This window comes from Glycine soja, chromosome 15 (genome assembly GCF_004193775.1).
Source record: "Glycine soja cultivar W05 chromosome 15, ASM419377v2, whole genome shotgun sequence".
In the NCBI taxonomy this organism is placed as follows: domain Eukaryota; kingdom Viridiplantae; phylum Streptophyta; class Magnoliopsida; order Fabales; family Fabaceae; genus Glycine; species Glycine soja.
Window position 1 is genome coordinate 50,959,968 of NC_041016.1, and position 16,154 is coordinate 50,976,121.

Below are 16,154 nucleotides of genomic sequence, written 5' to 3' on the forward strand. Positions count from 1 at the left end.
TATAACTTTTTCCCTTTTTTAACCAAACAAATAAATAAAATAAAACAAAAAACTGCACACCCAAAAAACTTCCTTATATATATTATGAACAGTAGCCATGAAGAGAAGTCGTTCACAAAACCAAATAATGATGCCCAAAAATAAAATACACCTGAATTTAAATCAAATATCAAATTTACCAACAATTAATATGTGTTGTTCCAAAAAAAATTGGGTTCATATAACCAAAGAAATCTAGGTATAATTGGAATCAAATAACTTTAAATCCCAATAGTCTAACAGTAATGGCGGCTGTGATATCACTTGTTGGAATTTTAAGGGATCCTTATAAAATACCATTAACCACCAAAAACACATTACGTTAGATTATCAGGAAGAGTTTTAGGAATACCTGAATCCATAATGATTAATCAAACAAACACAATGGAAACTGAATCCATATGTGATTTCTGATCTATGTAGTCTTCTTAGAATTTGTTACAGAACGCATAACCGGCTAACATCGTAATCAGTGGCTTCATGATTCTTCCTCAACCAGAATCTCTTTATTCCTTAACAAGACATTCGTAACTCTTCATATGGGGAGAAGAGAAACTATATGTGGCAGCTCGGTATATTGGGAACCATAGTCTTCTTATAGCGTATTAACTTAATAGAGTTTTCATTATTCCCTAATGGGTCAACATTGACATCTGCTCATTTAATTTCATATCATCTAATTTGGTTGTCTAACGGGCTTACCTAATTTGATCACATAAAATAAAACTCACTAATGATAAATAACTAATATAAGTGTTTTATAATATTAGCCCATATTAATTATTGGAATAGAAAATTCCAACACACCATTCATGATGTAGCACATAATTTTTTATATATGTTAAAAAAAACATTATTGCCATACTCTACTAAAATTAATGAAGCAAAATCTTTTGGTTGTGCATACTCCTTTGATTATTAATTATATAATAATTATCTTGAAAATTATATCTAACATTTTTGGTTATCATATTATTAGTACAGAATATCCATTGATTTTACAGAAGACTAATCTCCATCACAAAATTTGGCTAATCACCTTTGGTGGAGTTCACCTCTCAACCACATTTTTTTCATGCGCAATTAATGGATTATCATTTTGAAAATATTAGGTTCATAATATGTCAAAATAAAATTCATTTACTTTATCTCAAGAAAAATACTATAAACATAATATAGATACAAAATTATTTTTAGAATCTATTTAATAAGAACATAGACCTTTCTCATGGCATGTGTCTTGAGCAAACATTGCATTGTCTAGGTACCATGATTGAACTATCCTTGGTGTTGGCAAACATGTCTCCAACAATGTGACTCTTAGGTATCTAAATGGACTTAGTTCTACTTTTGTTAGAGCAAGAGGTACTAGACGCTCCTCTTTTAGGCAAGTGTGTGCATTTAGACTTACATGTCCAAGTTTTCCACAGAAGTAACAAACATCTACACACTCATCATAAACAGATTTTTTTCCTTTGCATGTATGACAAATTTCTTTCCTTTGCATGTATGACCAGATTTGTCATTAGGACTTATGTGATATCTTAGAAGTTTATCCAAGTTCTCATATCCTCCAACAAATTTGAATAGATTCCTCTTTAAAATATCAATTTCTTTATGAAGTTTTTCAACATTATGTGCTTCCAATTTCAACAACTTATCATTCAAGCTCTCAGCTTGCTTTTTATGTGTCTCATTCTCCCAGCAAAGTCTATTTTCTTGTCCTTTCAAGGCTATAATAGTAATTTTGGTGATTTAATTTGATTGTTATGTAACTAAATATAAACTAATTATGCAAAAGGAAATTTTATTTTTAATTGGACAAAAATATTTAGTAAAAAAATTTATCCTTGTGAATTCAATGTAAATCTTCCTACTTATTTTTATATATAAAAAAAAAGTTCATCCGTGTGTTATAGTTTATAAATCTAACATGATAAGTCAAAAGTATAATTTTCTCATCATATTTTCATGAAAAATATTCACCCCTGTAGTTTTTTTATACTTTTTAAGTTTGTAAAATGAAACATTCAATAATTTATTTAAGTTAAGAAATAGAAAACCATAAAAAGTAAATTTCAATGAAAATTATTATAGTAAAAAAATATGATTTCACCACTATAATTTAGATAATATATTTTTGAGTAAATCATTCATTGTAACACCCAAAAAGATATTATATTTTGTCGGCTCATATTATACTAAATTTTGAAAACTTAAAATATAACAATATCAAAGATAACTATGTAGAAATTAAAACTTAATGATAAATAACATGAATAAAACTTTAACAATTCTTTTTGACACTTATGTTCCTTCCATGAACCTAAATTAACTCTCATACATTGGGAGTTACAAAATTATATCAATCCTCTTCCAAGCAAGTAAATCCATGCTCAAGCTCTTTCTATGAGGCTTCCCCCGGCTTATCTTGGAAAAATAAAACGAAACCAAGAGGAATCATGCATGATGTCTCAGTAAGTGCTCTAATGATTATAAGTAATTAACTCTTTATTTTAGAGATCCTTTTTTTAACTCTCGTGTCTTCTCCTTTTCTTTTCTTAAGCACTTTATCTCATAATTATTATCCCATCTCATTATCATTTCTATCTCCTTGGACCACACCTTAATTTTGACTTAGACACCTAGAGTTGACCACCTTGACCATCTCTAGGTGACTAGTCATCTTTAATAAGGTCTCTTCTTTTAACCATATTTTTTCATCCACAACATAAGACCATGCTTAAGGAGACTGAACCCAGTACAATGATGAGCCTTTGTTTGATCTTATTTTATTTTATTTGAGGTTTGGTTACTTTGGAATTCATTTAAGTTTATCATACATAAAATATTTTACACACATTATAAGTATTAAATATTCTAATAGACCACTAAGTGTGTGGATCAACTGTTGTGAGAGTATGTAATTGCGTTAAATACTTGAAGGGAGATTCAAGCTAGGGAAATGGTTGAATTTGTCAGTGGTGTGAAAGGAATAGCATTGAATCTTGAGAATGAGAATGTCAAAATTATTGTCTTTGATAGTAATACACTGCTATTAAAGAAGGAGATCTTGTCAAACAAACTAGTGGTCGATCGATCTTAGACCCAATCCATGAAGGACGACCCAACCCAACCCTAATGGCTAAGATTCAATTCTATTTTATTTTATCTATAATCATAAGGAATCTAATCATAACTACATATCAATTATATCTAATCATATCATAACGTTATATCTAATCACATCTTATATCATCTATAATGTATAATTGTTTAAATAGATTGCTTATCTTTTAAATTTGTGAACCCTATAATATCACATAGATTTAAGAACTTTATACAAAATTTAAATTAAATGCTAAAGTTGCTAGAGTGAATACTTAACGTGAGTCATATTAAATTTTGGATTAAAAAAATTGTTTTTTTTTTCTGTAGTAATCAATTAAGCAACAGTTGTCTATATAAAACAACTCACTTAAGTAACACACTATCAAATTATTAACTCCAATGAAAAATTTGTTAAGAAATATTACTTAACTTTAAGCAACTCATTTACCGAAATATATTTTATCTCCCTACATTAAGGAGATAAGATATGTCTGAATCTTATCATAATTAGAAAACTCTAAGGCAATGAATTATTATGAGTCAGGATTACATGTTGTCTAATTAAGTATTACATAACATATAGTTAAGTATTATTTTTTCTGATAAATTAAAAATATATATATATACTCCCTTAGGACTTTATTACAAGGAGAAAAAAGGTTTGGTTGACTTAAACGTGGATAGGTTAAATTACATTGGTGTAACTTTGACCAACAATTACATTATTCAATAACCTTCAATTAGATAATGTTTTCTTTAAATCGACCGTTAGATTGAAAGTTCCTTTCACACAAATCATATATACAATATTTCATATTCATCCAAAATTATTTACTACCTCATTCATAAAAATTATAATCAACATAAAATAAACTTTTCAAAATATACTAAAATATGAATAATTTGATTACATTCTTATTGTTATTCAATTTTGATAAAATTTGACACATACTATCTTGATAATATATAGATATAATTCAATGGTTAGATCAATAAAATCTCATTTTATATAAAATTTATTAAATGGTGTAATAAATATTTAAGTTACATCGGTATAATTTGATCCATCTTCGACTTAAATATATATAAAAAAAACTAGCCTAGTGCTCGGTGCTTTGCACGGGCATTAAATTCATATTTTATATCTTATAAGATTAGTTTTTCTAATATTTAAAATTTTAATATATTATTAATTATTTAGTTTCAATTTTAATCAATATATATTAGTAAATATGCCAATATATTTTTATATACACATGTTCCAAAAATATTATTATTGAAAGTGTTGTCCTAGGTTAGATGTTTTCACTCAGGTGATGTTAATTTGGATGTTCATTTTTTACTCTTTTTTTAAAAATAGTTAATTTATTTATTTTTTAAATATTTTTGTGTGATTTTCATACTTCATTTGGGATTAAAAAAAGATTGAAATTGTTTAATTACAATACAACTTCTTTTTATTTAATTTATATTTTTAAGCTTTAAATGTCAAATAAAAATGTTTTAACCGTAAAAGAAATGTTATTATGAAGGAAATAAATATAAGACTGTGAGGTAACATCATCTCATATTACAAAATCTACTTTATGTCTATATATATATATATATATATATTAGATAGTAGATTAATTACAGCCTATTTAATGAAATTATTCTAAAATTATCTTTTCATCAATTGAAAATAAATAGCTTTTAATTTACATAAAAATTATTTGATTGTGTTTATATATTAATTTGAAGGAAGTTTCATGTAAATCTTAATTTTGTTGATGACCCATCTGACTTGATGTATGCAGTGTTAAGAATCCAAACCAGGAATTAATGTGGGGCATCAACATTCAACATCTTTGCACAAAACAAATAAAAAGGTATGATAACTGTACAATTGGAAAATCTTGTCAATAATGAAATTTGGATCATTGTCTTTTGGCATTGATTACTGCATGAGCGGGTCTGACAAGTCTTTTCCCTCGCTCAATTATAATAGGAAAAGCTTACAGCCACGTTAACTTGTCTATGTTGTGGAATGGATAATCATGTCTATTTTGAGAAAAGCAAATCCAGTTTCTTATAATTGTTTTTTCCCTTATTACATCTGTCAAGTGCAATTTAGGAAAGTTTCTATATATACCAAGTGTGCTATAAAGATATTTTAGTAACTATTATATATATTCCTAGAAAAAATGTCAAACAAACACATATCTTAATTATTTTTAGGCGTATGAAAAATATTTTTGGCCATTTTTAATAGTTAATCAAACACATTTGTATAATGATATTTTCATATTTTATTCCCAAAAATAATATTCTTGGGAACTAAAAACATTTTCTGTGAAATAAACTCTTCCTTAAAATTGTTAATTTTATAAAAATTATTTTAAAAATTAAATTTAATATTTTTTATTATCATCTTATTAGTATGAGTATTTTCGAACTTTATTAACAATTAATTTTCATTAAAAAAACTTGACTTATTATCTTTGGTAAAATTCTCCTCCATCCACGATAAATAAATTATCATTTTAAAAACCATAATATAGATATAAAATTAATCATGATTTTTCTATCCACAATAAATAGATTATCGTTTTAAAAATATTACATCAATATGTCAAAATTAAATTGATTTACTTTATCCCAAGAAAAGTGCTATAAACATAATATAGACATAAAATTCTTTGTTAATAACAACATAGATCTTCATGCCATGTGTCGATCTTGAGAAAACACTCTCTAGATACCATGATTGAAGTATCCTTCATGTTGTCAAACATGTCTGCAACAGGAACAATGTGACCTTTTCCACATTTGTTAGAGCAAGAGGTATTGGACAATCCTCTTTTAGGTAAGTGTGTGCATTTAGACTTACATGTCCAAGTTTTCCTCAAAATTAACAAACATCTACACACTCATCATTGTCATTAGGATTTATATGATATCTTAGAAGTTTATCTAAGTTCTCATATCCTCCAACAAATTTGAACATATGCTTCTTTAAAATGTCAATTTCTTCATGAGGTTTTTCAACATTATGTGATTGACCATTTAAAGAAGAAGGATCTGCTTCCAATTTCAACAACTTATCATTCAACCCCCCCCGCAGTGTTATTTTTTTTTATACTTTTTTCCGTTGATATGTATTGATTATTCAAAAAATCTTACATATAATTGTTGTGATTTGAAACGGAGTGCAAGAGTGTAGGACCCATGTTGTTGCTGTTTTAGAAGACTGAGACAAAGATGATAAGATATGTATTGATTATATACAGGAGTCAATTATTAAAATTAGAAAAAAGCCAGAATAACAACTTATCATTCACCCCGTGTTATTTTTTTTTTTATACTTTTTATGTTTGTGAAATAAAACATTCAATACATTATTTAAGTCAGGAAAAAGAAAACCATAAAAAGTAAATTTCAATGAAACTTATTATAATAAAAAAATTGATTTTACGATAATAATTTAGATATTAACATATTTTTTAGTAAATCATTAATTGTAACACCCTGAAAAATATTACATTTTATCGGCTTATATTACTAAATTTTGAAAAGTTAAAATATAAGAATATCATATATAACTATGTAGAAATTAAAACTTAATGATGCATAACTTGAATAAAACTTAAACAAATTTTTTTGATACTTCTGTGCCTTCCATGAACATAAACTAACTCTCATACATTGGGAGTACAAAATTATACTAATCCTCTTCCAAGCAAGCAAATCTATGCCAAAAAAAACATGAAACCAAAAGGAATGATACATGATCTCAATAAGGATTCTAGGTAATTGACTATCTATTTTAGAGATGCTTTTATTTTTAACTCTCATGTCTTCTCCTTTTCTTATCTTAAGCACTTTATCTCGCCACTCCAATTGCTTTTGGAACCTCGAAGCATTAATATTTGGTAACATTTATTGTGCTTAGACGAATTAAGTTGAATTCCCAAGAGAGTCATGTTGTTCTCTATCTGTTCAATATTAGATATCCCTTAATTTATATTAAGGAAAAGAAGGTACTTTGTGGTCTCTTTATATATTTTAAATAAAAATAAATAATAGAATAAAAGAAAAGAAAAGGTTTAAAAGATAAAAATTAAATATATAAGACTAGAAGAAAAGAAGAAAAGAAAACTCACAGAACTGAGGGATAGTTATTAAAAGAAAATAATGAAAGTTCAAAAACTGACGTAATAATAAATTGTTTAAAAATTCTGTACACCAAAAATGGATATTTACTTTATCATTAATAAAGATGAATATAGGTTATTAGTAAAGATATCACAAAAATAGAACGTGTGAAATGCAGGATAGGGAAATTGGGTGTGGCAGTAGTACTCCTCTTTGGTGTATAAATAGATCGCATTGGCCTGAGATTTTTGGATACCAAAAGCAGCAATGAAAGCAATAAGTCCCTCCTTCCTCTGCCTTATAATTCTTGTGACCCTTTTGGCTGGTAGCATTGAAAGTGCACCAGCAAACGTGAAGCCAAGCCATTATGCTGCACCCTTCAATAGGAGTGTTTTTCCTTCTGGTTTTCTATTTGGAATAGGCTCTGCAGCTTACCAGGTTCTAGTCACCACACAACAATGCATTCTGTTAATAAATATAATATACATTTCGGTGTGTGACAAAGTTTGTTGTTTTGGTCCCTTAAAATGATCATTATAAAGTTTGGTATGAAAGTTTCAACTTGGTCAACTTGTAATAACTTCATCTTTCAAGTTTCAAAGGTGTAATTCTAAAGTTATGGTTAGTTGTACTTCTAATGATCAATCAAATTGTATATTAATTTTTTTGTGGTTTCTTTGGTTAGTACATATCAGGGGTTTAACTTATAAATTAATTTTTTTACAAACTGTGGAGATCTCTTCTCTTAACTCACTGATCTGTAAGAAGCAATCGTGATTTCCTTTTGTTAATTCTCAGATAGAAGGAGCAGCAGCTATAGATGGCAGAGGACCAAGTATATGGGACACCTATACTAAACAGCAACCAGGTTAACCCTATGACTAAACAAAAGAGTTGGTTGGTTTTTTTGTCCAAAATTCTTGTTATCCCTAATATATTTAATTTTGTTTTTACTATCTAAATTTAACTCTTTTTTTTAGTACTTGAATTTTTTTTATATTTTATTCTAGTATCTACTGTCAGTCTGACGTAATCCAATTTTAATCTAATACATCATTACTTAATCAATAATTGGACACTATACTAGCCTAAATCTACCTTCTTTTTTATTTTTTGTTCCAAGAAATGGATTGAATGGTGCCAAAGCACTGTCTGAATTAAAAAATATACTATGGCTAAGTGTTATATTGTTGTTGCCAAGTGTGATGGTTTTCAACTTATATTTTTTTAACTCTACTTTATACTAAAAATATATTATAATAATATTTTTTTAGTGGGTAGGATCTCATCCATGAAAAATGTCACTGGATAGCTACCATACCCTTCTAACAAGGTTTTTCATCTGTATTGAGCAGGGAAGATTTGGGATCATAGTGATGGAAGTCTAGCAATTGATTTTTATCACCGGTACAAGGTAAACTTACTGGCAAGATTAATTAATTATTAGTCCTCTATATATGTCGAATTAGAGAATTAAACTGCATGCCCGTACAATTTCACAGAGCGACATAAAGATGGTGAAAGAAGTTGGGTTGGATTCATACAGATTTTCCATCTCATGGTCCAGAATATTCCCCAGTAAGATAATTCTATGTTTAATTACCCAAAGCAAATATTAAGTCATGTTAAAAACGATATTTAAGCATTCAATTATTTGGTGCAGAGGGCAAGGGAGCAGTTAACACCTTGGGGGTCAAGTTCTACAACGATCTCATTAATGAGATTATAGCAAATGGTAAACATGAATTGATATTTACCCATGCATTCATTTATTTTCAACCTTTTCGTTGATAACTTTGTTTTGGATTTTATTTGGGGCAGGCTTAAAGCCATTTGTCACGCTGTTTCATTGGGACCTCCCACAAGCTCTTGAAGATGAATATGGGGGATTTCTCAAACCTGAAATAGTGTAAATAAATACTCAATTATATATGATTCACTATAGTATTTTTAAATAATGAAAAAGAAAATATAGTAATTGTTTATGGAAAAATAAAAATAGGGAGGACTTCCGTAACTATGCTGACTTTTGCTTCAAGACATTTGGTGATCGGGTGAAGCACTGGGTAACCCTAAATGAACCATATGGCTACAGCGTGAATGGCTACAGTGGTGGAAATTTTGCACCAGGTAGATGTTCTAACTACGTTGGAAAATGCCCTGCTGGTGATTCTTCCACCGAGCCCTACATTGTTAACCACCACTTAATACTTGCTCATGGAGCAGCAGTCAATTGCTACAAGAACAAATACCAGGTCATGCATATACTAATTAACCAATTAAATTTCTTATTCATTACTAAACATTATTATTTTAACATCACACAAGTTTTGTAAAATATTTGCTTTATTTGTTGTATATTAAATGTACCATATATATATATATAGGCTCATCAGAAAGGACAAATTGGAGTCACCATAGTGACTTTCTTCTTTGAACCAAAATCTAATAGTGATGCTGATCGCAAGGCAGCAAGGCGAGCTCTGGACTTTATGTTTGGCTGGTATGTATTTCTCCTATTAATTAAAGATACAACTTTGATCTATTGGATTATCCAATAAATTTTAATTCATAAGCAATTGATGGTTGAACTTAATTATATATTTATTTTTTCAGGTTTGCTAATCCCATTACATATGGTGACTATCCTGAGAGTATGAGATCTTTAGTTGGTTCTAGACTCCCCACATTCACCAAAGCTCAATCTGAAAGTCTCAAAGGTTCATATGATTTTCTTGGTATAAATTATTACACCTCAAATTTCGTGGAATATGCTCCACCAACCACCACTAACAAGACCTATTTCACTGATATGCTAGCCAAACTTTCTTGTAAGTTCATATGGAAACACTCAATTAAAATCTTCTGTGATTAATATATTGGATTTTAACATTATGAATCATCAATTTTCTCTTCATTGCAGCGACCAGGAATGGTGTACCCATTGGCACACCGGTATAATTCTTTCTCCATGCTTCCTATCGTGCTTTATTTTTTTAATTTTTAGTCTAGCCATTGTACACCATTGATCATGTAGCACATAATTTTTTTATCTATGTTAAAAAAAACATTTTTGCAATATTCTACTCAAATTAATGAAGCAAAATCTTTTTGTTGTGCAGACTCCTCTGAGCTGGCTCTTTATCTATCCGGAGGGAATTTATAAGCTCATGACATACATAAGGGACAACTACAATAATCCACCAGTGTACATTACCGAAAATGGTATATACTATTTTTTTTATGTTAATAGAGAGGGAAAAATTATATTAAAACAATCCTTACATATATGAAACATTTTACTATATTTTCTACTTAACATAACATTATTATTATTATTTTGTTCTCAGGCGTTGCGGAATCAAAGAATGACTCACTTGCAATCAATGAAGCCCAAAAGGATGGTATTCGAATTAGATACCATGATGGCCATCTCAAATCCCTGCTTCATGCGATCAAGTAAAAGGGTTTCTCTCTGGTTTAATAGAAAATTAATTTAAGCATAATTAAATATATAATATGTTGATGATTTTTGGTTATTCCTTCTTTATCTTGCAGAGATAGAGTTAATGTGAAGGGCTACTATATATGGTCATTTTCAGATAGCTTTGAATGGGATGCTGGTTACACAGCTCGATTTGGCATCATATATGTGGATTACAAGAACAATTTGAGTAGATACCCTAAGTCCTCTGCGTTTTGGCTGAAAAAATTCCTTCTCAAGTGATCTAAATCTATTGTTCCTTTGGCATGCATGCCCAGTTTTTCTTCTTGTTTGTTTCCTGGATATCACAGACATGCAGTGTGTATCACTTGCTCTTCGATTCGGATCAATGTAATCAAGTCATCGTTGATATCAAATAAATAATGGCATGCCAGAGAATGGAATAAATTATCTTTTCAACAATGTGTTCGAGTTGTTGCATCAATGCTATTATATATTTAATAATTAAAAAAATTATCACTATATTTTTTCTATACCAATGTGCATAAAGAATATTAGATTAATGTGTTATTTAGAATATTCGATGGGATTAAATTCGTTCTTTTTAATATTGAATGGATTGTTAGCAACGACCAACCGGAATACTAAAGATAAAATCACACACATGCAAACAATGATTTATCGACCTTCGACAAGTGTATGTTGGAATTACATTCCTGCTTTTTAATATTGATATTTTTATAAGTAAGTCTTTAAAAATAATAGGCACTATTATTAAAAGAATCATTATCATCAATATGATTATTTGAATGAGATCGTTAGCAACGGCAATCGAAATATTAAAGATAAAATCACACACACATAAATATCAATTTAATGAGTTTTGGTAAGTGTACTCACGTCCTCAAGAATAGAGCTATGATTTCATTTTTTCTAATCCATAATAAGATTATTTCGTTTGTATAATAATAAATCTTTGATACATTATTACCAAATCACCCTTGTATCGTATTGTAAGGCTTTACCCTCACACCCTCAACACAGATTGTAACCCAATAACATGTGACCTAAGTCCAAAGGGCATATGCTCTATTGTGTTCGGCTCCCCTGCACTCCATCATTTGTCCACCCATAGAATACGAGTCATGCACAATAATTGTTGGAATATAAGTGTGAAGGTGAAATTTCACATTGGATAAAAATAGTAAAGTTGAATAACATATATTTAGAAAAATCCATAAACCTGATGTCTTAAAGTTTTAAATTAAAGTGTGGTGTTAAGTTCATTTATGTGGTTTGCTCGAGATTTATTAGTGAAAATCTCTTTGGTGTATCCTTCTTGGATTTTCCAATAATTGATATTAATTTAAAGTTTAATGGTTTAACCATGATTGAATCGATAATAATAAAATAATTTTTTTTAGTATAGTATAGAAAATAATTCCAATTTTAAAAATTAAATAATATTCACCAGTTTCATACTAATTAAAATTAAACTTCTTTTAAAAATATGATAAGTCATCATAAAGCCAAATCAAATATGACACCAAATTCAAGTTTAACATACTAAATAAAATTCATAGGAACTTGAACTAAATAATTTAGTAATCCATTATAGAGTTGTGAATCACAAACAAAACAAAAATTAGTACAACATTAAAATTTAAAATAGTAAAATAAGATTTGAAAAAGAAAAGAAATAATTGAATAAGACAAGCAAACGGCTAACTTCGCCTTTGCAAATGGATTATTGCAACTTTTACTTAATATATTAAGAATGTCCTTGCGCAAACACAAGAAGTGGGAAGAAGGGTCAAGAAATTGCATACCATATAGCATACCTAATAGTATCATTATAGTCACAACTTGTTCTTTGCATGTAAAGTATGCATGACTTATATTAACGATGAGTTCTTTTGCTTTATGAGATATCATAATTGTTGGGTTTTCTTTTTTAAGTACAAATCACAAGTTATGAATGCTTTTTTTATTCAATCATTTCTACTCATTAATAAAGAAATTACTTTTAACAATGCTAGTTTGACGTGGGTTCTCCTAAAATTGTTGTTGCTTTTAAAGTGGTGACATTTTTGTAAATACAAGTAACATTTCAATGACGACTTTTGCGAAAACGTCATTAAAACTGTAAAACGACGACGGTTTTTAGGAAAATTTTCATAGAAATTCAGTATTCAAAGACGTTTTTCCAAAATCATCTTTGAATGAGACTAATTTTTGTTTTTGATTTGGACTTGCACCATAGCCCTCCTCACTCCATCTAGCTCACTCCGCCTTGATCTCTTTGCGCCTCTCAGTGTCACCGCCGTAGTGTTTCCTGCACTGTCACTCTCTTACCATTGAAGTTGTCATCGTCGTCATGGGGGTCGTGATGGCATAATGGTGTTGCTGCATCTAGTACGTGTCTCATTCAATTGAATTTGTTTTATCTTTTTTATTCTACTATAATTCATGTGAGCTGATATATAGGATTAGATTTTTTAACGCCTTTTCTTTGAGCCCTTAAGACTTATTATTAGCTGTTGTAGCACTCTAGAGAACCAATTAAGATGGTTGTAGTTGATGAATTTGGTGTTTCTTTATTGGCATGCCTTGTACGTGTGGTATCAAGTGGCACATTCTTGAGATTATCGAAGAAAAGGATGAAAAAACTTCAATCCGTGTTGTGACATATAACTCAAGCTTTTATAATAGTTTTGTTTATCATATACATTATATTGATTTTTCAATAATAAAAAAGTTTTCATAGACTATATCGTTTTAATTATTGCATTGATTAAATGTAAACTAAATGGTAGGATTGGGAGTAATTTTTTTGATTGATGAATTTGTTTCTTGCTTTCCAAATACACCAGTACCACAACATAAGGGACATTATAGAATGTACTTTATTAATCTTTGACACAAAATAAAAATAGCATTTTATTTGTGTCCTAAATCAAACTAGTTAAGTTTAGGGATAGACTAATAGAGTATGTTGATTTGTCTCTTGCACCAGATGGGACAACATACATAGTACATAGGCGCAGCCATGCTTCATAGCAAAAATGTTTGTTATGATCGAAAAAGCATTATGGAAGACCTTCCCTAGGAAATGTCTAATCTTATATGGGGTCCCTTAATTATGAAGAGGAGCTCATTGATCTTCTCACTTCACATGATATTTGTTTAGCAACATGATAGTGTCTCTTAACTAAACAATCCGAACTTAGAATGGAGTAAAGTGGTTGTTATTCATCTACTATAATTTAATATTTACCTTATTCTCGTTTATTATGGTCCAATGATCCTACTTAGCAAACTCCTTGCCTTGAAGAATACTCTATCAAACCCGTAAAAAAAAAAATGAAGTTGAGTCTCTATTAGCCTGCCAATTATTGCAATACAAGTGTCAATGTGAAGTCTAATATTTGATAGAAATAGGCAAGTTGAATAAATATATGTGGAAAGACCAATAAACCTAATGCTTAAGGTCTTGAGTTAAAGTGTGGTGTCAAATTTACTTGTCAAGTTGGCCAGTCTTAACCCATTTGACCTTGGCCCATGTGGATTAGGGCAAATATGGTCCAAAAGGACAAATGAGCCACATATATAAATGGCCCATAAGGCCAAAAAGGCCACGAAGTCTTGTAGGCTAGGGTCCGTCTATGGGCTAAAAAAGTTAGACCTTTTTTTAATTCTCATCTTTCAAATAAATATTTTATTATAATATTTTTTATTTTGTATAAAAGAGTGTGTAAAAAATTGTATAAAAGAGGTTGACCAAAATTGGAAAAAATTAATCCTGGTCAAGGTTGACCAAAAATAATCCCAGCCAAAATTAATCCTAGTTAAGGTTGGCTGAAAATAACTTTGGCCAGAATCAGCAAAAGATAACTCTAATCGAGGTTAACCAAAATTAACTGCAGACGAGGTTGGCTAAAAATAGCCTTGGGCAAGATCAACCAAAATTAATGCTAGTCAAGGTTGGTAGAAAATAGTCTTAGCTAAGGTCGACAAAAAATAATCCTAGCCAATGTTGGTCGCAAATAACCTTAGTTCGGTCAACCAAAAAGAACCTTGTCAAAGTCGATAAAAAACAACCTTGAATGAGGTCAGGCGAAAAAAGCCCTACTGAGGTCAACCAAAAACAACCTCGACTAAGGTCAACCAAAAATAGACTTGGACAAGGTTGATATAGAACATAACCCTGTTCGAGGTTGAAAGAAAACAACTTTAGCCGAAATTGGTAAAAAAATAAACCTGGGTAATAATGGTCAAACATAAACCTTATCAAGGTCATCCAAAAACTATCCCGACCGAGGTAGGTTGAAAATAGTCATGGCCGAGATTGGCCGAAAATAGATCTGAATAAGTTTAGCCAAAAACAGCCTTGGTTGAAGTCGAAAGAAAACAAGCTTGGTCGAAGTTGGTAAAAGAATAACCTAGCTAATGTTGGCCAAACATAACCCTAGTCGAGGTCAGCCAAAAACTACCATCACCGTGGTAGGCTGAAAATAGTCATGGCCAAGGTTGGCTGAAAACAACCTTGACAAAGGTCAGTGAAAAACATCCTTGGTCAAGGTTGACCTAAAATAGTCCTAAAAGAGGTTGACCAAAAATAGTCCCAATCGAGGTTGACCAAAAATAGTCCAAGCAAGGTCAACCAAAAACTATGTTGACAAAGGTCGATCAGAAATGCTCTGGCTAAGGTTAACAAAAAACAATCTAGTAGATGTAGGGAAAAAACTCTCCATTGAGATCGTCCAAAAGTTATACATAAGTCTTTAAAAATAGTAGGCGCTATTATTAAAAGAAAGATTATCAACATGACTATTTGAATGAGATTGTTAACAACGACAACCGAAATATTAAAGATAAAATCACACGTGCGCGCGTACACACACACGTAAATAACAATTTAATGAGGTTCGATAAGTGTGCTCACATCCTCAAGAGCATAGCAATAGTTTCTTTTCTTTTTAATCCATAATAGGATTACTTCATTTGTATGATAATAAATCTATGATTCGTTATTACCAAATCACCCTTGTACCGTATCATGAGGCTTTACCCCCGCACCTTCAACCCAAATTGTAACCCAACAACAAGTGACCCAAGTCCAAAGGGCATATGCTCTATTGTGTTCAACTCCATTACACTCCATCATCTGTCCACCCATAGAATATGAGCCATGCACAATAATTGTTGGAATACAAGTGTGAATGTGAAATCTCTCATTGCACAATAATTGTTGGAATACAAGTGTGAATGTGAAATCTCTCATTGGATAGAAATAGACAAGTTGAGAACCCATGAAAGCATTGGTTCGAGGTTTAATGGTCTAACCATGATTGAATCAATAATAATAAAATAATGTTTTTATTATAGTATACAAAATAATACCAAATTTTAAAATTACATAATA

At 30.0% G+C, this 16,154-nt stretch overlaps 1 protein-coding gene across 1 annotated transcript; it reads left to right on the forward strand.

The window, feature by feature from the left end:
* Positions 1-7,520: 7,520 nt before the first annotated feature.
* Positions 7,521-11,191, forward strand: LOC114386725 (vicianin hydrolase-like). Its single transcript, XM_028346763.1, has 13 exons — positions 7,521-7,722; positions 8,083-8,152; positions 8,640-8,698; positions 8,787-8,862; positions 8,948-9,019; positions 9,106-9,193; positions 9,287-9,539; positions 9,672-9,787; positions 9,901-10,115; positions 10,208-10,239; positions 10,407-10,509; positions 10,635-10,743; positions 10,843-11,191. The coding sequence occupies exons 1-13, from the start codon at positions 7,552-7,554 to the stop codon at positions 11,009-11,011; spliced, it is 1,533 nt and encodes a 510-aa protein (XP_028202564.1). The 5' UTR covers positions 7,521-7,551; the 3' UTR covers positions 11,012-11,191.
* The last annotated feature ends 4,963 nt before the right edge of the window (positions 11,192-16,154 follow it).